Source organism: Engraulis encrasicolus, unplaced genomic scaffold, assembly GCF_034702125.1.
Source record: "Engraulis encrasicolus isolate BLACKSEA-1 unplaced genomic scaffold, IST_EnEncr_1.0 scaffold_37_np1212, whole genome shotgun sequence".
NCBI lineage: Eukaryota > Metazoa > Chordata > Actinopteri > Clupeiformes > Engraulidae > Engraulis > Engraulis encrasicolus.
The window spans coordinates 705,085-731,644 of NW_026945676.1; the positions used below are offsets into that span (position 1 = coordinate 705,085).

The 26,560-nt window shown below is 41.8% G+C and overlaps 2 protein-coding genes across 2 annotated transcripts in view; both read right to left on the bottom strand.

The window, feature by feature from the left end:
* The window catches only part of LOC134443868 (NACHT, LRR and PYD domains-containing protein 1 homolog), a 49,553-nt gene that overhangs the window by 13,321 nt on the left and 9,672 nt on the right, over positions 1 to 26,560 (bottom strand). Inside the window, exons 2-5 of the mRNA XM_063193401.1 lie at positions 11,508 to 11,780; positions 11,143 to 11,181; positions 8,952 to 10,659; positions 5,680 to 5,763 (exon numbers count right to left, since the gene is read on the bottom strand). Coding sequence (XP_063049471.1) covers positions 5,680 to 5,763; positions 8,952 to 10,659; positions 11,143 to 11,181; positions 11,508 to 11,760 — 2,084 coding nt within the window. The 5' untranslated portion in view covers positions 11,761 to 11,780. The remainder of the gene's footprint in view (positions 1 to 5,679; positions 5,764 to 8,951; positions 10,660 to 11,142; positions 11,182 to 11,507; positions 11,781 to 26,560) is intronic.
* Positions 18,830 to 22,021, bottom strand: LOC134443862 (uncharacterized protein K02A2.6-like). Its single transcript, XM_063193396.1, has one exon. It carries the CDS (start codon positions 22,019 to 22,021, stop codon positions 18,830 to 18,832), a length of 3,192 nt encoding a protein of 1,063 aa, XP_063049466.1.

Consider the following 26,560-nt stretch of genomic DNA (forward strand, 5'->3'; position numbering starts at 1 on the left):
CACAACCATAATGGAGGGCCGGTGAGGCAGTGTCCCACCAGGACATGAAATAATATAGATCGGAATAGGAATAGAAATATTCTTTAGCTTACTTTTGTTTTATTTTGTTGTACGTATTTATATTTTGTTGCGCTATAATTTTTCTGCCATCCTGCCGCGGCCCCCCTAGCACCTCCTCGCGGCCCCCCCCTAGCACCTCCTCGCGGCCCCCCCCTAGCACCTCCTCGCGGCCCCCCTAGCACCTCCTCGCGGCCCCCCTAGCACCTCCTCGCGGCCCCCCTAGCACCTCCTCGCGGCCCCCCCCCCCCTAGCACCTCCTCGCGGCCCCCCCCTAGCACCTCCTCGCGGCCCCTAGTGTAATTCCATTGATAGGGCCTATTGCTTAAAATCTGAAGTATATCCCCCCCTTCTGGTTTTCCGACAAATCGCACCCTGCCCAACCCTACCGCACTGTATTGCGGCTCCGCGAGGGAGTACTAATGTTTCACGCCACACTCCGTTACATATGTACACACAAACAAAGGTAACCTGTTGGTTGTATCACTTTTGATAGCTGAAAATGAGTGTAATGTTATTACGATTATGGTATGTTTAGTTTCATTAGGCCTATGATTTCTTTCTTTATTGTGTTTATTAATTTGTGCACTAGGCCTCTCCCGCCATTTTTGAGGGACAATGGGTAGTCCCATTAAAAGGCTGAGCGCCTGTCATTCCAGTTAGAGCGGTGTAGGGAGAGCAGCTTGCTGCGAGGCTGAGACAGAGAACTGGTTTGTGAACACTTAATTCTTTGAATCCCTATTAGTTTTGGTATTGATTATTTTGTTTGGTTTTTCCTTTCAGTTTGAACAACTCTCGCGTAAATTTTTGTTTGCAGTCTTTTTCAACGTTTTTGTTCATTACTTTTGAGCACTTGTCTGTGGTCCCTCCACGTCTCCTTTTACCTTGGTTGCCTGAAAGAGAGCGCATCTGTTACTCCACTTGAGCTGCCACCTGCTGTTGATTATTTGGTACTGCAAATGCTGTCGTCATAAGATTACCCAGTGTACCACCCGTGTTGTTGCAGTGTTCAATATGAATAGTCAAGTACACCAACACCACCTTGTCCTCGTTCTTGTTCGTGAAACAGCATCCCTTTTGTGAGTTTGGACAGTGACATTTTTGATGGCAAGATGAAGCCTTAAACACGCCAAGGCTTTCCAGCTAAATTTGTTGGGAAATAATTCGATAACACTTTCTATGAAGCCCATATCTATAGCGAATTATGAGCGCATTTATAACAAATTATAATGCACATTATAATTACTTACAAAGCATTACGACTACACCGATGATGTTTAATGATGCTTTATGTTAACAGTAATGCATAACCATGAATGTAGCTTATAATACTTTATAAATCCAAGGGTATTATGAGTGCTCATGACAGGATATAAACTACAGGCTGCTTGATGGGGCTTACAGTACATTATGATGCATTATAGATGTGCATTATACAGTGCATTATAGATGCATCCATATGAACTTCACTTTACTTAGAGCACACATTGACGACTTATGATCTCACATGAAACATTATAGCATCATATGAGCCCTTAAGACAGTTTATCATCCAGGTCTGCGCATAGAGGGGTTTAGGTACTCATAATGTACCATAAGCCCCATCAGGAAGCCTGTAGTTTATAGCCAGCCATGAGCACTCATAACACCCTTGGATTTATAAAGCATTATAAGATAGATTCATAGTTATTCATAACTGTTAATATAAAGCATCATGAAGCATTATGAGAGTAGTCATAATACGTTGTAAGTAATTATAATGTGCGTTATAATTTGTTGTAAATGCGCTTATAATGTTGGCTTTAAGTAAAGTGTTACCAATAATTCTTTTCTCGAGGCCTCAAGTGCACACTAAGGACACATATTGGTTAACTAAATACAAAAACAATAAAGAATACTTTGGTCTGTGTGTCGTGTAACAACTTGGCACAGCATAGTTGCCCACGGTGCCCGAGCAACGGCCCTTTTGCCCACATTGGCTGATATTGCCCTTCCAAGGGAGGGGAAAATAATTTGGCAATTATAATTTCATATTTCAATATCATTTGAGTTATTTATAATTCATAATTTTGATTGAAGTTTTGTACAATAAAGACTTAAGTCAGTCATACAAATTCATCAGACCCGTCGAGAATGGGCACGAGCGATGTGAGGTAGGCCTACGCAACAACTCCGGTGGGGAGGGAGAAGGCACGCGACAGGCGCTTGAGCGCCTATAAGAGACACGAATGATTTTGATGCCTGGGTGTCAGCTAGAGCCCTACACACAGTCTACATATTAGGGTACAAAATATGCTCACAATCAACCTCTCTATTATCAACAATGTTGAGTTTAGAACTTTTAGTTATCATACATCTGACAGCCAGCCAGCGCCACGTTTAGGTAGCAAAAAAACCCGACAGCCAGCTGTAGATATGCCTCGGAAAAATAGGCTAATAATCATGTTTCAACTGATTAGCTTTGCAATTCGTATTTTTGATTGAAGCTTCCTAAATTAAGTTTTCAAATTCAGATTCACCTGCACCTCGAGAGATAGGCAAAGGGAGGGACAGCATGCGCGTTGCTGGGGGCACGCGCAGCTCTACATGGGAGGGGGGAGCAAGCAAACATGCGACCAGGGCAGAGACGCAAAATATGTCGAAGATGTCGTGGGAGTAGAGCGACTGCCCTGGCGGCCTGAGGTGAGCTGGAAACATAGCAGACTACACAGTATTACACTACATGATCACAATTAATGCCCCTTAAAGCCGATCTCGAGTTTAGGACGCTTAGTGATCCTAAATAATCTGCCACGTTCAGATATTGGGGGAAAAACGACAGCCAGCTAGCTTGCAGTCATTGTCAACGTTTTACATGGCTCAGGTTGTTTTGTGGAAGGCTAACCCAACTAAGAAACATGCAGATGACATGTCGTTTTATCAAGCAAGAGAGAACTTAAGGGGGTAGGCTAGGCCTACTAAAGGAAGCACATCTCTGCAGAGTTGGCTGCGAAAAAAAATGAACAGATGCAGGTGAGGCAGAGAATCCTTTTCAGGATTGTAGAGGTTTGATCTTGGTGAGACCGCTAGGAAAGTGCTTTTTCGTACGCTGATATATTATCCGACCCAAAGATACTGTTTCCACTGTCAATGTCCATGTAATTGAAATAAATCCACTCCACATGATAACTGACGTTTACTGTTCTTCTCAAGACATAGGCCTACAAAATGTGCATGAACTAACTAAAATATCTGTAATGAAAATAAAAGGTTATAAAGTCTGCGAGAAGCTCGGAGCTTCAGAGCAACAGATAAGAACTCACTCGCTCCCACGCCATGGTTCTTTGCGATCTGAAATGAAAGCCGGCTCGTCAATTCTTAAAGCGACAGTACACATTTTTAATATTGGCTACAAAAGACCCAACAAATGACCTAAACCTGTGAATTCTTATTGTTTTAGCTTTCCTATATAATATTCATCATTTTAATCATGGAATATGCCTATTAATGAAATTTCAAATTCAAATTAAATTATCTTTTTAACCATTTTTAAGCTATTTCTAGGCCTATTTATTATAACTTAAAGTCTACTTTGGCTGCTACAAGGATTATAAAGATGACAGTGGGTTAATTGATTAAGCATCCTCATATTTAGCCTATTAATTTACTCATCATTTCATTTCATTTAAGATGAGGATGACTCAGAGCCACAGACCTCTGCACATAGGGCAGGTAGGCATAAGACTGATCATCTCTGTGACTGATACAGGTCTAAAAACTATCAAGGCTTTTTCTCATAATTTTCATTTAATTTAGGGGCAGCCACATACCACACATGAGGAAATGTGGATCAGGAGACATTTAGGGCAGGTGGGCATAAGGCTGATCATCTCTGATATGATTAATAGGTAGGCCTACATGTTTAAAAACTAGCATGTTATATCATATGGTACGCATTCAAGATACTATACAATAAAATAATATTAATAATTATGACAATAATATACTACTTCTACTACTACTACTAAAAATAATAATACCCATGGTGCAGTTTCCTAAACATTTCTGAAGGCCGCTCATTGTTGATGTTTTTTTGTTTTTGTTTTTTTTTTGGTATGCCCTTTCTTCAGGTTAGAGCAACTGCCCTTTGAGATTCCTGTGCACGTCCCTGATTATGAGAGTAGTCATAATACGTTGTAAGTAATGTGCGTGATAATTTGTTATAAATGCGCTTATAATGTTGGCTTTAAGTAAAGTGTTACCAATTATGAAGTGAAAGAAATACATAAAATTCAAAAAGGAGAAATACAAAAAAGACAAAGATTTAAAAAAAAATAAAGTCCTCCATTAGGGGGGGGGTGGTGGATGGGTTTAGATTAAAAAAAAAAAAAAAAATAAAAAAATAAGGTGTTACCAATAATTCTTTTCTCGAGGCCTCAAGTGCACACTAAGGACACCTATTGGTTAACTAAATACAAAAACAATAAAGAATACTTTGGTCTGTGTGTCGTGTAACAACTTGGCGAGGAATTTGAAAGTGGTCCATATGCTGCTACTCTTCATTTACTAGTATATAAATATCTACTTACCCTTCTACACGCTACCAACAGGCAAGACACAACACATTTGCTTGCATTGGTAGCAGCGCTCATGGCGCAACAGTTAGAAAATCATCCCCCAATGCGATTTGAACCCCAGGGACTGGAATAGTGACCTGTGTCCTTAGCCCCTACACCACCATGCTCCTTATCATACTGAAGTGATTTGACAGTTACTTATGCCAATTCTTGTTTGATTGATTGTTTCATTGTTATTGTCAACATCAATATTTTTTACTGCATAGCCTAGCACCATTGTGTTACAGCCTATAGGCCTACGCCACGTTTGTTTTTATGAATGCTTGGTTGTGCACACTGGGCAGTAATTTGCTTGGAGTAATTGGAAATCTATATTTTTAAATGAATTATTATGTATTTAAAAACTATCCGTTCCCATATCTTCAACAACAGCACAGTCGTGTTTCATGGACAATGTTTCTATGCCTGTGAAAACATCTGCTCTTGGGCACGAAAGGTGGTGCCTATGAAAAAAACACCAACGCAAGAAAGTTGCACGTGTGTGCGTCTCCAACATAAGCATAGTTTTCAAAGTCTTGTGCTCTCCACAAAACGTGTCAAGTGTTCATTTATTAACAGCCCACATGTAGCCTAAGCCTCCCAGTACAAGTTTGAACTGTTCTTGAAACGTCCCTCTGTAACTGAACAATTTCACAGCACATTTCAGACTATGAGGACTTGGCTGCACTATGTGCTATCCGAGCGCTCATTTACCTTTGATCACGTGGTTTGACACAAGCCTCGAAGCGAGGCCTCATCTGACACGCCCCCTTTTGCTAGACACAAGCCTCGAGGTCTCGCTTCAAACGTAACATCACTACGTGAGGTCTCATTCTTCACAGTAGACAACAGACAGACAACCACAAGTACACAGGTAGATAGGCAGCACTTGTAATTGTAATTACAATCTGAAGTGAGAAAAAGCCTTTCAAAGGGTTTTTTCAGCGCAACTTACATATACAAAGTATATAATCATAAGAAAAGCGACTGTACTGTCCTCTATGTGTGTTCAGTACATATTTCTCACCATAATTCAGAGATGGTCTTCTCCTCTCCTAGAGCTGAGATCAGATCGTCCACATCATCATCTGACAGCTCCACCACGTGTAACCTTTAAACAACAATGCAGTAGTATAAAGTCAACTATTACAACATTTTAGTGGGTTGTATTAGTAATATAATTAGGGCTGGGAGTCCATTAAAATGTTTAATTGAATTAATCTACAGGCTTTGGAATGAATTAATCATATTAATCACATTTTAATCACATTTAAATATCTGACTTGAGAACAGTGAAAAATATTTGTTTTCACATGGATTTTGAATAATTACAATAAATAAGCTTCATATAACATTTTTTTCATATAAAACATTTTTTTTCAAAAAGAGAGAACTCTACGCAATTTCAGCAGGCTGTTCACCATCAGGCATAATACTGCCCTCCACTGGTCTAATCCAGAACTATGTTGCTATATTTTACTGAGATTACTTTTTTAAATCGCGTTAATTAATGAATCGCATCGAATCAAAATTAACGCATTAATGTCCCAGCCTTACATATAATTAAGACATGACTATACACACTCCACTACACTCACACGCTGCACATCCCAGGGTAATTCAAGAAACTGAGACCTTCCCCTTTGTTTGTGTCTATCATTCACACACAAAGAGATTTTTCCTCTGAAAACGATTCTTTCCAATTCCGGTTTAATATTTACATGTTAACAGAAGAAAGCTGTCACTCGAATCTTCTTCCTGAAATGCTGTCCACAGCTGTAGCATATTCATGACTACTCTTGATGTATTTACATGTATGTGGAGTCACCAATGTGTGTGAACAAATTTCTTTTAAAAACTAGGGGAAGGAATTCAAAGTTTCTGAGTACCCTGCTATGTGTAAACAATGTGTCATATCACCCCCCCCACACACACACACACACACACATTAAAATGAATGGTAACACTTTCTATGAAGCCCATATCTATTATTAACATCATTAGCACATTTATAACAACTTATAATACACATCATAATTACAGTTTTTCTCGATTGCCTCCACACAAGTTCTGGTAATTCACACACAATTCTCAAAACATCTCACCCATCTCCCAACTCCCCTAACCAATGTCACTGAACACTAAGCACAATTCCTTCTTTACACTCACATTTCAGTTTTAAAACATTCAAACCACTACACACAATTATCGGGATTACACACAATTTTCATGAAGAAAATCCCTGGTTGTCGCATTGAACACACTGCCATTCAAAATACTAAAATCAACTGCCATACTATGTTCACTTCCTCATCACATGGGCAAACTCTCTTCATAACGGTTTGCAATCTGAAATCATCACCCCATAAGGACACACATTGCATTGCATTGCATTGCAGAAAACATGAGTGGATGCAGTGAGAAAACACATTTGTTTAGTTTTTGAACTCCAAAATATGTTATACAAGAAATCATTTTCATGTGGTTACCCAATATTTTACAATAAATTGGTGTTTTTAAATGTCAGAAAATTATGTAAAATATATTTTTTGCCACACATCTGTGTACTCCGAGTCTAAAAAACTGTAATAGGGGTGGGTATTGGCAAGGGGATTGCCATGCGATGCGATTCACGAGTCACATGCCACGATGCGATTATATCATGATGCATCACGATACCTGCATCATTAAGATGCATCGCGATGCATTGCAATATTTACTTCAGTAAAAAAAAAATAATAATGCTTGCGCTACTTATTATTTGCTTCAGTAAATATAAACTTATTTACTTCAGTAAATATGTAAAGATACAGCTTACTTGTCAGTTGCTGTGTAGAATTCATAATTCAATTCATGTTATTTTAAAAACAGTCATCTGGGAGATAGCTTCCATTTATAAGCTGAAGCAGCCTAAATAAGTTTTAGTGGCCACAACTGGATAAACAGACAGTCCAACCCTGAAAACACCATATAAGCAGAGATGTACAGGATCCAAGATCCGGTTCCGGATCCGGCAGGATAATTGGGTTTTTCAGACTATCCGGATCCGGCAGGATCTTAAGCAGTGGATCCGGTATCTGGCAGTTACCTAAAAATTAGGATCTGCGGCATCTCTACTTTTTACGTGCCTAGGTTTTTCAGTCAGCCTTTCACAATCCTAATCGCTGCATGGAGTGAAAGCCCTTTGGAGCAGCCGTTGAAAGCAGTGTGGCAGTAAGCCAATGAGTCTTAAAAATAGTTTGCACCAACGTAATCAAAAGGGCCCACGTGTGCGAGTTGGCTATGTGTTTCAACCCTTTCATAGGATCCGGTATCCAGTTCCGGATCCGGCAGGATCTTAAGCAGTGGATCCGGTATCCGGCAGGATCCTAAAAAATCAGGATCCGGTGCATCTCTAATTATAAGCCCCTTGCAGTTTTTAACCTTTCACAAGCACTCAAAACACCCTAAGATTTATAATGCATTATAAGCTAGATTTATAGTTATTCATGACTGTTGATATAGTCCATCATGAGTGTAGTCATAGGCTTCATAGAAAGTGTTACCAAATTAACTTTTGTCATCACCTTCCTGGGACTATCATGAAAATCACTGTGAACCATCCCGAGATCCTGTGCCAAAATGTTCATATGAATTGGTTACTGTGTTGTCTTGAAATGTTGTGTTGCATTGAAATAATACAGTAATGGACCTATCACTGACTGGAAGGCTACTGGTGCTTAGTCACATAAGGTGCACAGTGACAGCAACCTGGATATCAGACCAAAATACCTATATAATATGTTCTTGTCCAGATCTGCATGTGGCATAGTAGTAAGCTAGCAGCGCCAGCGCAACATTCTGCAACAAATGTCGAACACACGTGAAGTTGCCAGTAGCTAGTCCCATTCCGTTTACAGTTCACTTCAATCTACCCTATTCCCAGCGAGCACCACTATGATTTGTAAATGTGATGCAAACTTTTAAACTAAAGTAAAAAATGTAGAATCATTTCATTGATCGTCCCGATGACAATTTAATACGTCCCAGAGATGATGGGACAACATCAATCTTAATCCTTGCACAGCACATACCATCCATTCACGCCAGATACCCTACACACATTACATCATCACAACAACAACAACAACAACAACAACAACAACAACAACAACAACAACAACAACAACAGCAACAATGATGCAATACATACCATCCATTCACCTCAGATACTCTACACACATGCACATGTACACTGACACTCACACTGTATGACCCCACACCCCACTTACCCACAATATGTCGTTCATTCAAACTTACCCCAACTTCTGACACCTTCTCAGTTCAGGCTGTAGCATTCTCAGCTTGTCTGTTGTGATGTTGCACCCTGTGAGCATCAGGCTTGTCTCTTTGAGCTCCAGATTTGGGATGGTGGGGCAGCACTGCAGGCAGTAGAGCAGGACCCAGCAGTCTGTCCTTGTCAGGGGGATGCGATCAAACTTCACCTCACCCCACACCGCCATGGCTCTCTTCACAAACTCCTCTTCATGGAGCTCATAGAGACAGTGGAGAGTGAAGAGCATCATGTCCTTTTTCTTGTGGACGTTGCTATCTTCAATCAGTCGAATAATCCACTTTTTCAGCTGTGCTTCCATGCAGTGGGACAGCCCGAGTTTCTTCAGATCTTGCATCACCTTCTCTTCTGAAAGACCAAAGAGGAACTGAATGACAGGTAGGAGATGGGTTCTGCCTTCCTCTTGCTCAATGGGTTTAAGCAGCTCTTTCACCCTCTCTTCGTCTGGGGCCAATGTGTAGTGGAGTGCAGTGAAGAACTCCTGAAAGCTGAGATGCATGAAGCTGAACATCTCTTTTGTTCCCACCGTCTCCTTCATCAGGAATTTACACAGGAAGGGAACACTGGTTGGTTCTGAGACAGTGTCCTGCACACTCTCCTTGTCAAACAGGACCTGCTGATCCTGTATCCCTTTCTCTGCCAGCTGGCCCAGGCTCCTCAGCAGATCTGGCACAGGCTGCCTCAAACCCCGGCAGTGGTGCTCTTGCAGAATGGACACGAAGTGGACAAATATGGAGGTTGTTGTTTCCAGACTATTGGTCTGTTGCTTATTCTTCACCAAATGCTTACTAAATACAGTGCAGACGATCCAGCAGATGACAGGAATGAAGCAGGAGGTGTAGAGAGTTTCATTTGCCTTCACTCGTCTGAATGCCTCCTTCCCGACCTCTTCATGTTTACAGAACCTCTTTATGTACTCATGTACACCCTCCTCAGAGAAGCCCAGAATCTCAGTGCAGCGAACAGGACGCTTGAGCAGCTTGCTCAGTTTGTCTGAAGCAGTGGGCCGTGTGGTGACTAGCAGGAAGCAGTGAGATAGGATGCTCCCATTCAGCAAAGCACACAGGATGACCTCAACACGAGCTGGTGTGGAAAAGTCTGGAACAGGAGACTTGCGGATTTCATGAAGTGGGAATTGCAGCTCATCAAATCCATCAATTAGGAGAAGCACCTTCTGAGGTGAGTCCTTCAGTATGTTTAGGACCAGGGGGGTAAATGTGTCACTGCAGCTCAGAAGATCCACAACACTCTGACTTCCTTCACTGTATAGGTTCAGTTCTTTGCAGCTCAAGTGTAAAATGAGGTCAAACTCATCCTGGTAGAGGTTACCTGATGCCCAGTCCAACATGATCCTCTGAGTGGTAAAAGACTTGCCATGTCCAGAGTTTCCCTGGAGAATCACAGCTTTGGGAATACGTCCACTGTCATTAGGTCTGAAGAACTGGTCTATGGTGATGCTTTTATAACCACTACTTCTTGCACCAAAGAACCCTGCTCCATGGTTGACGATCTCTTTCTCTCTCTCCCCTTGCTCTCCGTGTTTTTCGATGATCAACAGTTGAGTGTAGCGATCAGCCAGCAGAACTTCATCTTCAGGTAAGGAATTATACTCCTGAACGGTTTCATACTGTGAGCAAATCCATTCTTTCAGATCCGACATCGTTGGGCATTTGTCTGGAATACAGTTAGTGTAATAATACTATGTTAAGATGTTAGTGTAACTCCTTCTATAAGTGCTGAGGTTTTGTTCATCTGATAATCACATTACAACGTAGTAAAGTTGTTTCAGTGTGACACAATGTCAGCTGAGTATCAGAACAACAAAGCTCCTAATAGCTCATTCTGGCCAAACTCACATAGTTATCAATTTCACAGACCTGGGCTTATCAATAGACACAATAAGTATGTTTTAATGTGGTTTTAATATTGCTTATTGCATTAGATGTGTTGCTGATATTTATTAGGAATATATTTGTGGCAATGTCACAACTTCAACACAAACAAAATTCTGTGGAAGACCCTGTAGTCTTTGGTGACAAACCCTAACACACCCAAAGAAACTCAGAAGTCTGATTTAAGTGAGGAAGATGCATGGTTGCTGTATTTAACTAGGTGTTTTTTCATGGGTATTATAAGGCCTCTCTCTCTGCCACTCACCTGCTTTCTGTGTGGGTGTTGCAGCTGAATTAACAGGGCCTGCAGAGTGACACAGAAACCAATGAAGTGTCAATATTCACTCATTTATGCACATTAATGACATTTACATGATTGCTGTTCTTGTGTTTTCTTGCTTCAAAGGATCTTTATTTACTCACTTGGCATGTGGTGCACAGTAGGTGAGGGTGTTACTCACCATGGTAGTGGTGGTGATGTTGTAAATGATACCATGGTAGTGGTGGTGATGGTGTTAATGTTACCATGGTAGTGGTGGTGATGGTGTTAATGTTACCATGGTAGTGGTGGTGATGGTTTAAATGATACCATGGTAATGGTGGTGATGGTGTTAATGTCATTGTACTCACCAGAGCAGTGGTGGTGATGTGTGGTGATGGTGAGGTTCCCCTTGACATCACACTGGGAAATATGAGGAGCCACAACAACGCTGCCATCCTGAGCTGAGAGATGAGGGGTTCCAATATGGTCGCCATCCTGAGCTGAGAGATCAGGGGTGCCAATATGGCCGCCATCCTGAGCTGAGAGGTTAGGGGTTCCAACATGGCCGCCATCCTGAGCTGAGCTGGAGGCAGCCAGCGGCTCTGAGGAGACGTCCTCCATAAACACACCAACAGGAGACTCTGCAGACACACACACACACACACACACACACACACACACACACACACACACACACACACACACACACACACACACACACACACACACACACACACACACACACACACACACACACACACACACACACACACACACACACTCGATTTAAAGCTACTGGTCACAAGAGACCTGGAGAGTATTCCAAGAACCCGGGCTGCGTTTCCCAAAAACTCATTAGTACTTAGTACTTACTTAATTTAGTACTAGTACTTAACCCTCCTGTAATCCTCATTAGTAGAGTATTTAACCCTCCTGTAATCCTCATTAGTAGAGTATTTAACCCTCCTGTAATCCTTGGGGTCTATTTGACCCCATTCCATGTTTAACGTCTGAAAAATACATGAAGTGCATCATTCTTTTGCTCACTGACTTGTATAGTATAACTGGACTGCGGAGTTCGATAGAACTCCATTCAACGGTTTTGAAGCAACCGCGGCTGATTTTCTTCCGCCCCAAAAATGCGGAAATATAATAATCACCCTGACAACGTTGAGCTACATTGCTGATAGGTCGACATCACCGGCCAATCCAACAAACAGACACTTCAAGACATGTCCCGCCCCTCCCACCCGAATATGACATGGCGTCCCCAGCAGAAATATTGAACCCTGTTTTCAGCTGTGGAACTGGTCGACACAGAAACACTTGATTGTCATAAAAACACCAACACAAGTTCAAATGGAACTGGTGATCGGTAAGTATGGCAAATATACCATGCTATTAATAAAATGATACTTTGGGATAACGAAACCTTGAAGAGCTTGTTATGATGACCATAATAATTTTAGCTTAGCATCTAACGTGAGCCAGCCGAGTGGCGTAAGACCTAGCCTACTATAAGTTACTTCACCACGTTGTAATGTAGCCGCAATTAAAGATAAATGGGAAGTTAGGCTACAAACTTAGCTACAAACAGATGTGTCTTTGGGGTCGGCGTACCATTTGGCAAAACATAATCCATGTCAGCAATACTCAGTATCAACATTGCATTTGTATGAGAGCTCAGAATGCTCCATTTTTCATGTTGTACATCTGCGTAAAATATTGTTTGGTTTGTGTCTGCCACACCAAGTTAATCCTCCACGGACATTTGTAAATAACTTTGAATGTTTGGGCATCAAATGACATGCAAAACCTTTCCGTTTGACAGACAAACCATGGACGCTGAAGAAAGGCGCTCGACCCCAAGCTGTCATGCGGAAGATTGAATATGAAGATTGCCGTGTTGAGCAGTCATCATGACCATTTTTTTTGCTGATCCCCCCAGTTTTTGAAAAGATTCAGAATACAAAGCTTCTCTTTCTTAGATCACTCTTAGAAGTAGACGGTATGGTAAACAAACCAAAGTTAACACCTTTCAGTTAGTAAAACATAGCTGGCCTACAGTAGGCTATGACTAACCATCTGGGTGTTTTGTATGCTCGACATCAAGATTAAAATGAAATATTCACCCTTATGTTCTGCTTTTTAAACTTGCAAATCATGGAGTGGGCATTCTTCCCCAAGCTTGTAAGAAATGCATTACTTCAATCACACAGTGTCTCCCAACTTCTTTTTTGTCTCATGTACCCCCTAAGCATTTTTGTCATACCATGAGTACCCCCTCCCTCATGCTCTAGTCTACTGTATATCTTCCTCTATCCCAGTGGTTCCCAACCTTTTTCTTCAGGGACCCATATTTTTACCATTGCTTTGGTGACCCAATCGTGCCAGCGCCCACGCGAGAGGGAGTCCCAGGCGAGAGGGATTCCTGCGGAAACTCATTAGAAAATTGTATTCCTCAATTTGTCTTCAGTCAAATATAGAATGACTGTTTAATGTGTCGCTTACATTTTGTTGCCTCTATGCATATATCAGTTTAAAAGCTTTACTTTGTCATATATTCAACATGGGCTATATGGTATTAAAACGAAACCCCTTAAAATCAAGAGGGCTTCGCGACCCACTGTGGATCTTTGGCGACCCATAAGTTGGGTCCTGACCCATAGGTTAGGAACCACTGCTCTATCCCAATATGATTATGCTCCATACATTTCTTTTTATTGATACCTGCCAATGCATGTACCACCTGCATTGTGTTGTAACAATAGTGTGTTAACCAATATAACAAATTAAACAAAATGTGCGGGCTGCTGTATACAAGCATTTATTAACTGTGTTTCATAATTGCAATGGTTTTTGAAGCTGGTTCTGCACATCGGATCCTCTGTGGTGGTAGGATGCAGGCAGTAGCGTACTGTGCACATCTTCAGCTGTAACGATAAATACAAATCTATTTTTAAAAAATAATTAATGTAACATGAACATAATTGAAGCATATCACTGGTATATATAGAGTAACTATAACATTTCAGTGTAGTAAAAATGTCTACATTTGTTTAAAAAGGAAAAACCCATGAACATCCTTCTCAAAAAAGTTTTGGGTGCAGGACTAACAAAGTCAAATGACAACTGAAAATTAAGTCTGCTCACCAAGCTCCTGTTTTACTTATTTAATGTGATGAGCTTGAAGTGCAGACTTCATTTTCAGTTTTCAAATGTTTTTATTGTCCCATTAAATCTGCAGAAATATGGGGGTGTAGACTCACTTGTGTAATACACTATAGATGTAAACAGAGACGTTGTCCAAGTCCTTGGTCATGTGATACCTGCTGCAGTGTACTCCACGTCTTCAGACACCTCCGCTGTAAATAAAATAATGGCATATGAAGTGTGATGAGAATACGTCACTGTTTGGTACACCAACAACTTAACATACTTATGTCGTTTACATTATTTACCTCAACATTAAGTAGCTGAACTTGTATTAGTGTCAGGTTCATGGGAAGAAAACACAATAGATAAGGAGATGGGCTGCTCGTGTTTCAAAGCATGCTACCTAATAAGTGAAAATCATGGGGTGGTAGTTTCATGGTGTGGGCATGCATATCTGTCAATAGAATTGGTACCCTTGTAATTATTGAAGATAGTGGCTACTGACAAACGCTGAGAGTTTACTACGCTTGATCTATACTTTTATCCAGTCCAATTACTTTTTGTCCCTTCAAATTGGGAGGCACATGTAAAAGGGTGGTTGACGTTTAAGGGCGTAACGCAAAAAAAAAAAAAAGCTTTTCAAATTCCTGAAAAAAATGATGGATAAAAATTGGAAAAAAATAGAAAAAAATAAAGCACTTAGTGGTCTGTGGAATTTCACCTTATTTTTGCCATTTTTGGGAAAATGTGTCCTGCATCAACACATAGCATAGGCATGTCACACCGCAGGAAAATGGGGTCACACCACAGGGAATTCACTGCATTATGGCCATTTTAATCCTTTTGTATACATGACTGACATCTGAGCTCATGCTAACTTGATAATGATATTGTGTTTAATCTTAATATGTGTTTTCATTAATAAAAAACTTTTTTTTCCTCCTATAAGAGCAGTCACACCACAGGACACCATAAAATGAACCTAAGCATTGCGTGACAGAAAGATTGCAATATGAAGACATATTAAGAGGTTAAGAGTCACCTTAAACTTCCACAGCACTCTCCAATAACTGAGGTACTGACTGGTTAGGAGCCAGTCTTTAAGACCCTTGTAGTTGGCCTTGCAGCTGCCCATTCACAAACATTGACATACATGTCACCCCACAGGACGCAATTTGTGTTACGAAATTGAACTTGTAGTTAATATTACTGTCTTGAGTTTTTTCCACATTCACATATCTTAATCTAAAGTTAAGATTTATGCAATCATGCCAAATGCTTCATACATTATTCAAAATGGTGTTGGTTAATTTATATATATATTATTATATATTGTTTCATTAATGTTACAGTCACACCGCAGGAAATTTGACACATAAACCTTTACATAAATCTTAACAAAAATGTTTCTTCTCATCTAAGACTAATATGAAACATAATGTACCACATCTTCTTTCATTGACATTTGTTTTTTAAAGGAAAATAACAGTTTTGTAGGTTTTTAACCAATGTTACGAAAAAACAAGGCGTCACGTCTCCCACCCAAAAATAAGTGAAAGTCGCTTTAGATGCAAGCATTGGCTGAGTGTAGTGTAATGTTACATACCGGGTACTATATAGTATCATAGATGGCAGCAGGCTGGTCAGGTCCTCAGTTGTGCACTGGCAACAGTGGCTGGTCCTTGTCAGGTGTGTTTATGGGGCCTCTTCTCAGGTCAGAGAGCCAAATCCTTAATGATGTTGACTATGGTGAGACCTGCTGGCGTGTACTGTACATTTTCAGACATCTGTAAAGAAAATGATGACAAACGAAGGGTGATGAGAACAACATATATTTCATTACTATGTTATTACTAATATATAAACACATGCAGAGTAAGCAGATGATGGTGTTAGCCTTACATTGGAAGGTCTCTGGTCTTAACTCAAGCGCATACTTTAGGGATTTGAAACTTAGGCCTACCTGACAGTGAGTCCTGGCTGTGTTTTCCAGGTGAAGTGTGGTTTGTTGTTTTGCCTACAGAATGAAACCATGTCACATGAGGATGGGGAAAGGATGTTTACTACACAATGCACTCGTCAGTAGGCCTGCAATCGTCAACATTAATGACAGTTTGCATTACACTATGCACTCGTCCCTCAGTACAGTCAACATCAATGACGCCATTTGCATACTGAAAACGAACGTACCAATGACCATCCTTTCATCACCAACTAGCAACTTGGCAATTTGGCAACACAGAAACAAACAATATTTGACAGTTTTTCACGGAGGAACACAGCTACACTAGGTTGCTTTTCCGATGTGGCTGGCCAGCATAGTGCCAGAATGGTAATGAAATGTTTACAGCATCGTGAATGAATATTAAGGACTTGGCTACGGTACGGAAGGAGGGAATCCATACACCTGATGCACGCCAAACAGACACATTTTGCTTTCAAAAGCAAAGGCATTCAGATTACAATTAAGTTACTTGACAAACCGACAGATCATCAAACACTGAAAGATCAGCATGCTGCCTTTGGCTAATAACAAGCTAGCATTGTCGTACGTGTTTGTTAAACAAAGCTCAGTCATTTTGGTCAATCAGCCACGTATACAAGCTTTTATTTTACTTACCAAAACCGCAGAGGTCCTTACAGAATACGGGGAAGTACATCCAAAAGTACAATAAAGCATATTTGTGGGGAAAGTTTACCAAAATGAAATAACCCATCGCAGTGATGAAGCTGTTGAAAGCAGAGCTGGTTGAAAGTAATGCAGCAGGGAGGGAGGGGGCTTCCCCTGGAGACGCCGCGAGACTCGCCCTTCTCCTTGACAACGGCCTGCCTGTCAATCAAAACAATAATTCTAAAGAATGGCAACTGCCAATCAACCCAAATAGCCATGCTCATTGGTCATTTAAACTATTTTAATAGCTTTCTTAAATAAAGGGTCAGCCCGAAAAAAATATCTGGGTTGTTTGGGAGGGAGGGGAGACTACCGTTTTAACGAAACAGGGCCGACTCGGCAAGAATTGCCTAGGAACTATATGGCTTCAAGTCCACCATAGAGATACATGGAAAAAGGCGTTCTACTTCCTTCTTCCGCCCCAAAATCGTCCCATGTCCCGCCCCCAGCCGTTGCACAACGCATCGAACATCCGCAGTCTAGTTATAATAGAAGTCTGTGCTTTTGCTTCATCTTTGATGACTTTTCCTAAATATATGGGGTCAATGTGAAGAAAGTGAAATTTCCACAAAAATGTTTTCCCTAAGTGTGTTGATGGCTAGTCGTCCCCTCACTGACTATGTGTTCCGGTCAGGGAACCGCTGCGACTTTAGGTGATATTAAGAGATTTATTGATTCCAGGCATCAAAAAGTGTTCATTGCACTGTTGCATACATATACAATGTATGGCTGATTGAAAGTATTTGTGTGCATTACAGAATGTAATAAGAGTGTGATAAATGTGTGGTTTCTGCAAGATGAACATATACAGAAAGAGTAATTAGAAACTATACAGGCAAATTCTACACAATACTAAAATATGCAAAAACTTACAGTTTCATAATAATTAAGTAGTCAAATATGCACATCAAGTTACATTACAATATATACATAATAATAATTGCACTTCAGTAACATTAATGTGGCAAGGAAAACGAATTACTGCCAGTGGCAAGTAATACAGTAATAATCCAAGTGAGAACTAGGCACTTAAGGGGTTAATCCAGAGAAAATCAAGTGCAGTACACTTAGTGTCCACAAGGTGGCGCATTAAGACCACAAATGGAAGAAGCGTTTTTTGCCGCCATAAAGTCTAGCAAGACGAGTGTTCACGTGAACAGCGCATGTCTCCCAACCCAAATCAACCCAAAAGGACCCATGTTACTCCTCTATTTATTGAGTTGCACTGGTTACCGATCGCCGCCCGGATCAAGCACAAGGCATTGACCCTTGCCTACAAAACCATCACAGGAACGGCCCCAGCTTATCTGAAGGACCTACTAACGCCTTATGTTACTGGAAGAGAACTGCGCTCATCCAGCACAAGCCGTCTGGCTCTGCCATCCAGTCGCTCCAGGTACTCCCAGTCAAGATTGTTCTCCATTGTGGTACCCAAGTGGTGGAACAGTCTCCCAGAGGCAGCAAGACTAAGCACATCTCTTGCAGCCTTCAAGAAACAACTAAAGACATTCCTGTGATATCCGTGGTCTTTGTAATAACGGAGACGGAGACAGGGATACGTTTGACTGTTTATGAGAAACTCATGGCTGAACTGAACTACAGTCACACAACTGGGAAGGTATATATATAATCGCCACAAGGTGGCGATCAAACACTAAATAACATAAGGCCCATATATAACACTCCTCCCCTTTTAGTATAGAGAACCCTTTCCTTAATTGCTTCAACACATAAAATGAACAAGGGTTTAATCTTACAAAAACTTAGTTGGTGCCTGTTCTAAGAAACTAAGAGATCCAAAAAAATATAAGGTTACAAAATACATTTGCTCCCAAAGACCCCAACCTAACAAAAACCACCCAATCACCAGTCCAGTCTCTTTGGAGCAGTGTGAGACCTTTGAGGATACCTGCGTGGTTCTGGTGCAATGGTGGAAGCCATGGTTGGTGGTGTTCGGGCTGTTGAAGGTGAGGCGACAGGCACCGGAGGTACAGGAGTCACCGGAGCCGGGGTGTGGGTAGTTACCTGTGGCCGAGCTGAGGTGTGTGCATCTTGCTCATCATTGCTGGCCCCAGTAGGCTCCGCTGTTGCAGGTGGATTTCTCCCGCAGGCTGACAGCACTATATCTTGGTCACTTGCTGTGTCCGTGGCCTTGCCACTGGCCACCTCTCCAGATGCCCTTGAAGCCAGCATGTGATCAATATGAACTGTGCGCTCTCGTACCCCATCATGAATCAGGTAAGTCACTGGCCCTAAGCGCTTTGCTACTGTTGCCCTTTTCCATTTCTCCTTCCCCTCGCGGAAGTTTCTGACCTGGACCAGGTCTCCTTCATTGAATTCCCGTAGAACAGACGAGGGACGGTCATGGTATGCTTTTTGTTTGGCCTGCTTAGCCTCCATGAACTTTGCACGATCAGGCCTGAGAAGACTGAATCTGGTCCGCAATTGCCGCTTTAAGAACAATTCTGCTGGTGTGCAGCCTGTCACAGCATGGGGTGTGCTGCGGTACATTAGGAGGAAGTTAGCAAGCTGATGCTGAAGAGGAGTTTTGTTGGCTGCAGGGCCCTCACTGAGCACCTGCTTCAGCAACGACGCCTTCAGTGTTTGCACCGACCTCTCCGCAGCCCCATTCGAGGCAGGGTGATACGGCGGAACCAAAGTCTGCTTGACTCCATTATTTTTCAGAAACCCTTGGAATTCCGCAGAGGTAAATTGCGGCCCATTGTCGCTCACGCATTCTTCTGGCAATCCATAAGCTGCAAATAGAAGGACCTCAATGGTTTTGGATGCGGTTGTGGAGGTCATGTGGACCACTTCAAGCCATTTTGAGTGGCTGTCCACCACCACCAGGAAATGCTGCTTGTCTTTTTCAGCAAAATCAATATGTATTCTTTGCCATGCTCGAGCTGGCCACTTCCAGCAGTGCAGCGGTGCCACCCCAGGCATTTTCCTCGTTGTGTCACAAGCTATGCACTTTTGTGCTTTGACTTCGATGTCATTGTCTATTTGAGGCCACCACATGCAGCTCCTGGCTACACCTTTCATACGGCAGATGCCCTGGTGTCCCTCATGTAAATCATTCAGCAGTCGTTCTCTGTAAATTGGAGGGATGACCACTCGAAGCCCCCACAAAATGCAGCCATGGTCAGCAGAGAGCTCAGACCTCCTACTGAAAAACGGTTGCAGCCGGCTATCCTGCACCTCATCAGGCCAACCCTCCAGAGTGTAGGTCAGCACTTTGTGGAGGACAGGATCTTTCTTGGTGTTTTCGGCTATCTCAACAGCTTGCACTGACAGTTCATCCACGTAGGAGAAGTAGAAGATTCCCTGTTCGGCCGCAGTGTCATCTTTCTGTGTTCTTGGCAGTCTGGACAATGCATCAGCATTTCCATGATCCTCTGATCTGCGATACTCAATGTCATATGTGTAGGCCATGAGAATTAGCGCCCAGCGCTGCATTCTTAATGCTGCCAGAGTTGGGATAGCTGACTTAGGCCCCAGAATGGCTAACAGCGGCTTGTGGTCAGTAGTCAGTATGAATTTCCTCCCATAAAGGTATTTGTGAAACTTTCTGACCCCGAAGATAATTGCAAGTGCCTCCTTTTCGATTTGGGCATACTTCTTTTCCGCTTCCGTGAGGGTGCGGGATGCAAACGCAATGGGCTTTTCCTCACCGTTCTCCAACACGTGTGAAATCACTGCCCCCACCCCATACGGAGAAGCATCACAGGCCAGCCGTACCTTTTTCCTGGTGTCATAATGCTCCAGAGCTGTGCTTCCCAAGAGCCGCTCCTTACCCTGCTGGAAAGCAGCATCGCAGGCAGATGTCCACTCCCAAGGCACATCTTTCTTTAGCAAAGCATGAAGTGGCTGTAGCAGAGTGGCTAAATCTTTCAAAAAACGCCCATAGTAATTTAAGAGGCCCAAGAACGACCGGAGCTCTGTCACATTTGTAGGCCTAGGAGCATTCACTATGGCTGTCACTTTTTCCTCTGTGGGGTGCAGGCCCTCTCCATCAATGAGGTGCCCCAGATATTCCACTTGGTTCTTCATGAACTGACATTTTGTGGACTTTGCCCTGATTCCGAATTTCTCTAGTCGGCTCAAGACCTCTGCCAATCTCAGTAAGTGGGCTTGCTCTGTGTCTGCTGTGACAAGTATGTCATCCAAAAAACAGGTGACTCCCTCCAGTCCCTGCAGCACCTGATCCATAACTCCTTGAAAAATTGAGGGTGCACTGGAGACCCCATACGACAAGCGATGGTACCTGTACAGGCCACGATGGGTATTTACTGTCAAATACTTCTCAGATTCGGGGCTCAGCTCTAGCTGTTGGTATGCGTGCGACAGATCCAGCTTTGAAAACCACTTCCCCCCTGCCAAGGTCGCGAACAGATCTTCTGTATTTGGCAGTGGGTATGTTTCCTCCTCCACACTGTTGTTAATGGTGACTTTGTAATCTCCGCATATTCGGATACTTTTGTCTGCTTTTGGGACCACCACTAAAGGTGAGGCCCACTCACTGTTATCCACTTTAGAGATGACGCCCATAGCCTCCAGCCTGTCCAGTTCTTTCTCCACAGTCACTTTCAAAGCATAGGGTACCGATCTGGCCTTCTTGAAAATGGGTATGGCCCCAGGCTTGATTTTGATGTGTGCTTTGAATCCCCGGATGGCGCCAGGCCCCTCTTGAAACACCGACTCATATTGCTGGAGCAACGCCGCCACCTCTGGCCGCTGGTCGTTTTTGCCTTCAACAGCAAATATGCTCGTCCAGTTGAGTCTGATCTTCTTCAACCAATTTCGCCCTAACAGCGCAGGCCGGTCCCCCTTAACGATTACAAGTGGCAGTGTGTGGCTCTGACTGCCATACTTAACTGCCACGTTTACTTGACCCTTCAAGGGAATGGCATCTCCAGTGAAAGTTGCCAATGTCAAATTACATGGCTGCAGAGGTAAATGTGACAGGGCCTGCAGGTACACTTTCTCTGACACCAGTGTCACCGCAGCCCCAGTGTCTAACTGCATTTGCACTGGACTGTCTTCAATGTGCATCTGCACGTCAATGCCACGATTCCCATCTGTAGCTGTGTACACTGACCAAATTCCAAAAAGCTCATTTTCACTTTCATTAGTTGCATCATCTTGTTCAACATACTGAGTGGGCATAGCTTTGTTTCTACTTCTGCAAGCTCGAGCAATGTGCCCCGTTTTCGAACAATTGTGGCATTTTTCAGTCTTAAACCTGCAATTGCTGGCTGCGTGTTTGCCTCCACATCGATAACACTGTGTACTCACGTCTGCCGATCCATCGAGTGGGTTACCACTTGCATTGGCACGCCTCATTTGTTCACGTTTTACTCTCTGGCTTGATACGGTGCACACCTCTGATGATGTCGCCTTTGCCTTGTCTGATAATTCAGTTGTGTTTTTAGACGCCATTTCCATCGTGCATGCAATGTCGCAAGCAGATTTGAATTTCAACTCACGTTCTGTTAAAAGTCGTTTTTGCATCGCCTCTGACCGCAATCCACAGACAAATCGGTCTCGGAGTGCTTCATCCAAATGTCCAGCATAATCACAGTGTATCGAGAGCTGTTTCAGGGCTACAATAAAGCTGATTACACTTTCTCCTTCTTGCTGGCTTCTCCGTTGAAAACGGAATCTTTCCGCAATCACATTCTTTTGTGGTTTGTAATGATCTGTTAGCTCCTTGACGAGTGCTTTGTATCCCATAGTGGTAGGTTTCGTTGGGGCCGTTAGATTTTTCAGTAGGCGATATGCGTCTGGTCCAATCGTAGATAAAAAAGCACTGACCTTTTTGTCGGCATGCACTGTATTTGCAATTATCCACTGTTCGAAACGTTCGAGATAGGATTCAAAATCTTCCTCTGATTCCTTATACTCCCCAATGCTACCAATTTGGAACGCCATGGTGCTAGCACAACAAGTTCTGTTTCACTACTAACCAGTTGTTCTCCTCGTCAGTCTGGTGACTTCTCCACTTGTTCTCTCCATGTCCTTTGATTATTGTCCTTGCATTAATCCCATCCTCGTCGCCACTGTGATATCCGTGGTCTTTGTAATAACGGAGACGGAGACAGGGATACGTTTGACTGTTTATGAGAAACTCATGGCTGAACTGAACTACAGTCACACAACTGGGAAGGTATATATATAATCGCCACAAGGTGGCGATCAAACACTAAATAACATAAGGCCCATATATAACAATTCCTCTTTCGAGAGAATCTACTAGACTAATGCTTGAACTGGCCTTGCCCCAGGGCAGACTCCTGACATGATGTTTAGTTTAGTTTAGTTTGTGAGTGTGTGTTTGTGTGTGTGTGTACTCGTTATTTACTCTTAATATTTAAAAAAAAAAACCCTCTTTGCAACTGCACTTGTTCTGTATATCTCCTATGCACTTTGTATTTGCTTGTGATGTTGGCTTGATTATGTCCTCTTTTGAAAGTCGCTTTGGTTATAAAGCATCTGCCAAATGCAATGTAATGTAATGTAATGTAATGTCTCCATAGCACGACAATGCAATATTTGGAAGCTAAATTACTGCTTCAAGCATACACACAACGGTGGAAATAACACCACAGGTAGAAACTACTATCGAAGCACTTCCAAACCGGACTACTCATGTAACTCCAAACCAAGAAATTAGCATTTAGCAAGGCATTTAACCCTTGTGTTGTGTTCGTAAGCTGCATACACCTGTGGTGTTCGGGTCATTTTTGACCCGTGATAACAAAATTCAGCCATAAAATACCCAAAAACACTAGTTATCATCAAATATTGTTTTTCATCTCATGGCTAACTTGGTATGTATTCATATCCATGGAAATATTACTTTATGTATTCATCTTTTTGACTTAACTGGTCTTTTATCTTACATTATGCAAATCGTTTTCCATGACCAAAACTATCAAAATCTGCATAAATTCACTATTAATACCTCCTAAAGTGATACAATTAGTGATTATATTGTCCATGTATTACAGCTGATATGAGAGTACAACAACCCCCACATTTATTTTATTGTTTTTTCTCTAATATTGAAAAATATCATCAATAGTGGCATTTGTGGTGTTGATGTCCAAACCAACCCAAAGAGATTTATAGCAGGATAAAGACCAAATGTCAACTAAATTAGTTTTTCAGTGCATAAAATCAATGTTTAAATATGTTGACTTGGTGTTTTTCAATATTTATATGATTTTAGTGTGGTAAATATACAAAATAACAATTCTGTCCGTGTCACAGCTATTCCACCAATCTAATGCAAAGATATTGGAAATGAACACATCAATTAACATGAAAAAAGTCACACTATTCATCTGAATCCCCTATGCCATGAACATGGACCATTGTGTCATTGCCACATCAACTTTATGAAAAGTATAAGACCAGTTCTACATGTTTGGGTGCCATTATGAATTTTTGATATGTTTTTTGGAAGAAATAATGTGCAAAAATGTATTTTGCAAACAAATGTGCAAAAAATCTCATTATATAATGCAGAAATGGATTCCCTGACCATGAAAACATATGAGTAGACACCAGAAATACATCTGTACTCCTTTCACAACAGGAGATATGACGTATTGTAGTGTATTGGACTGTCCGGCGGCCATATTGGATTTGGAATATGAAAAAGCTGGCAAAAAAATGTTCAAGCAAGAAATATATTTTCCTCTCCATAAATCACCAAACTAAAGACAAGGGGCAACCAACAGCTTTTCAGAAATGCATACAACAGCCAAAAATCTATGCCGGGTCAATTTTGACCCTGAACACCACAGATGTAACTTTTTTTTTGGACCTTTAAAATTTACTAAAATGATAAAACATATTTTTTGTGTGTTGCAATGATTGTGACTGAGGATTAGATGAAGCCTTATTCCAAGAAAATAAAGAAAAGTGTGTTTTTTTCACACTAAAACTTGAAAACGGGTCAAAAATGACCCGAACACAACATAAGGGTTAAGAATTAGACATTTCCTCATTGAAATGAATGGAGCTCGCGGTAAACCAAATTTACAAGGTTACCGGACTAAACAGCATGTAACAAACATGACCGGATGAAATACAACATAAATACAAACAGAAACGAAGTACTTACATTCTCATCAACACACACGTACACACAAAATATTAGACATTTCAGCAATATGCTGGAGCAAAACGGCAAGTGTCTGCCAGCGATGCACACTGAAAGTCAAGTCATAGCCTTTTTACCTATAGCCGTTCCACATCCTATTCGCCCCGTTATACAACATTTCGCAGCAGTTCAATGGATTTGCATTAGGGGCGCTGTTCAGACAGAGCAGACTGCGGTTCCCCTATTGGGCTGGGGCTAATCACCCACAATAAGTCCTCGCTAGCAGCTGAAACCTGAACATATTACGGTTGTCTCTGACTGCAAATTAAACATTAAAATTAAAAACACAGTAACCTGGGAGTTATATCCGTCTAGTTTCTTACAGCTAGCTTCTAGCTAAGGAAATGACGAAATCCGATTGGTGAACGGGGAACTAAACCGGATGCTAACGTAGGCGAGACGTAGCCTAGCCACAGGCTAACTGACAAACGTGAGGCCAACAACTCAGCCAATCGTGATGTACACCACAAATAGACCAATCGACCTCGTATTTAGACACTACAATGTTGATTTCTGCCTTCGATTTTCATCAGGTAAGAAATCTAGCGTCGGATTAACACATTCTTAAGGTAGTAAAGCGAGTCGCCGCCATGTTTGTTTTCCAGTCGAGAGCTCACGTGCAGCATTCTGGGTAATTGCGTTTCACATTATTCATGCACAAAATGCGTGTTTTTAAAAAAATGCAGTGAGTTTAAAACATCAAACCAAGTGCCATTTGGAAGGGTAATTTACACTTCCTTTAAGAAAAACAAAACGAAAACCGGTGACCTTCCATATCCGACACATCAGTTGCGTCTATTGTGGAGCTTCATAGGACCCCCATTCTGACGGCTCTCCTCTGCTTGAACATCGCCGCCCCGTGGACAGTACCAAACGGAAGAAGCTGTCAGTTTGGTCTCTCCTCTATAAACCCTCTCTGGTCAAGTCATGAATACACGCAAGTGCGTGGTACGTCACCAATGACGTCTCTGGCGTCACAACGCTGGCTCCAGCAGGGAGTTTTCCACACTAAGTGCTGTACACGTTTTGGTTACATCTGTGTTCCTTGGGGTCAATTTGACCCCAAATCATTTTCAGTGTATTAACCCTATCCAGACTGGGGGGGGGGCTAAAAGTGCCCGCACCAACTTTGATGTTGTATAATTCCTTAACGACTTAAGCTATGACTACGAAACTTTGTGACTTTTCCTAACATTTAGTTGGCTACAGGCAAGTACCGAAAGATTAGGTTTATCATTTTTGCCGTTGCCATGGCAACGGTTTTCTGACAGGTATGTCTGACCAAAAATCACTTTACCATATCTATGACGCCATATATTTTCATATTTTTTTGTTATTTCCATTAGCATCAGACAACTTTGTGAGCATTTAAGTGGTTTGAAGCATAAAATCATTAAAATTTAAGTGCATTACCTAAATTT

Bases quoted from the DNA above. Each gene is read 5' to 3' on its own strand.
- LOC134443862 (XM_063193396.1), bottom strand. From the start codon at position 22,021: ATGCACATTGAAGACAGTCCAGTGCAAATGCAGTTAGACACTGGGGCT.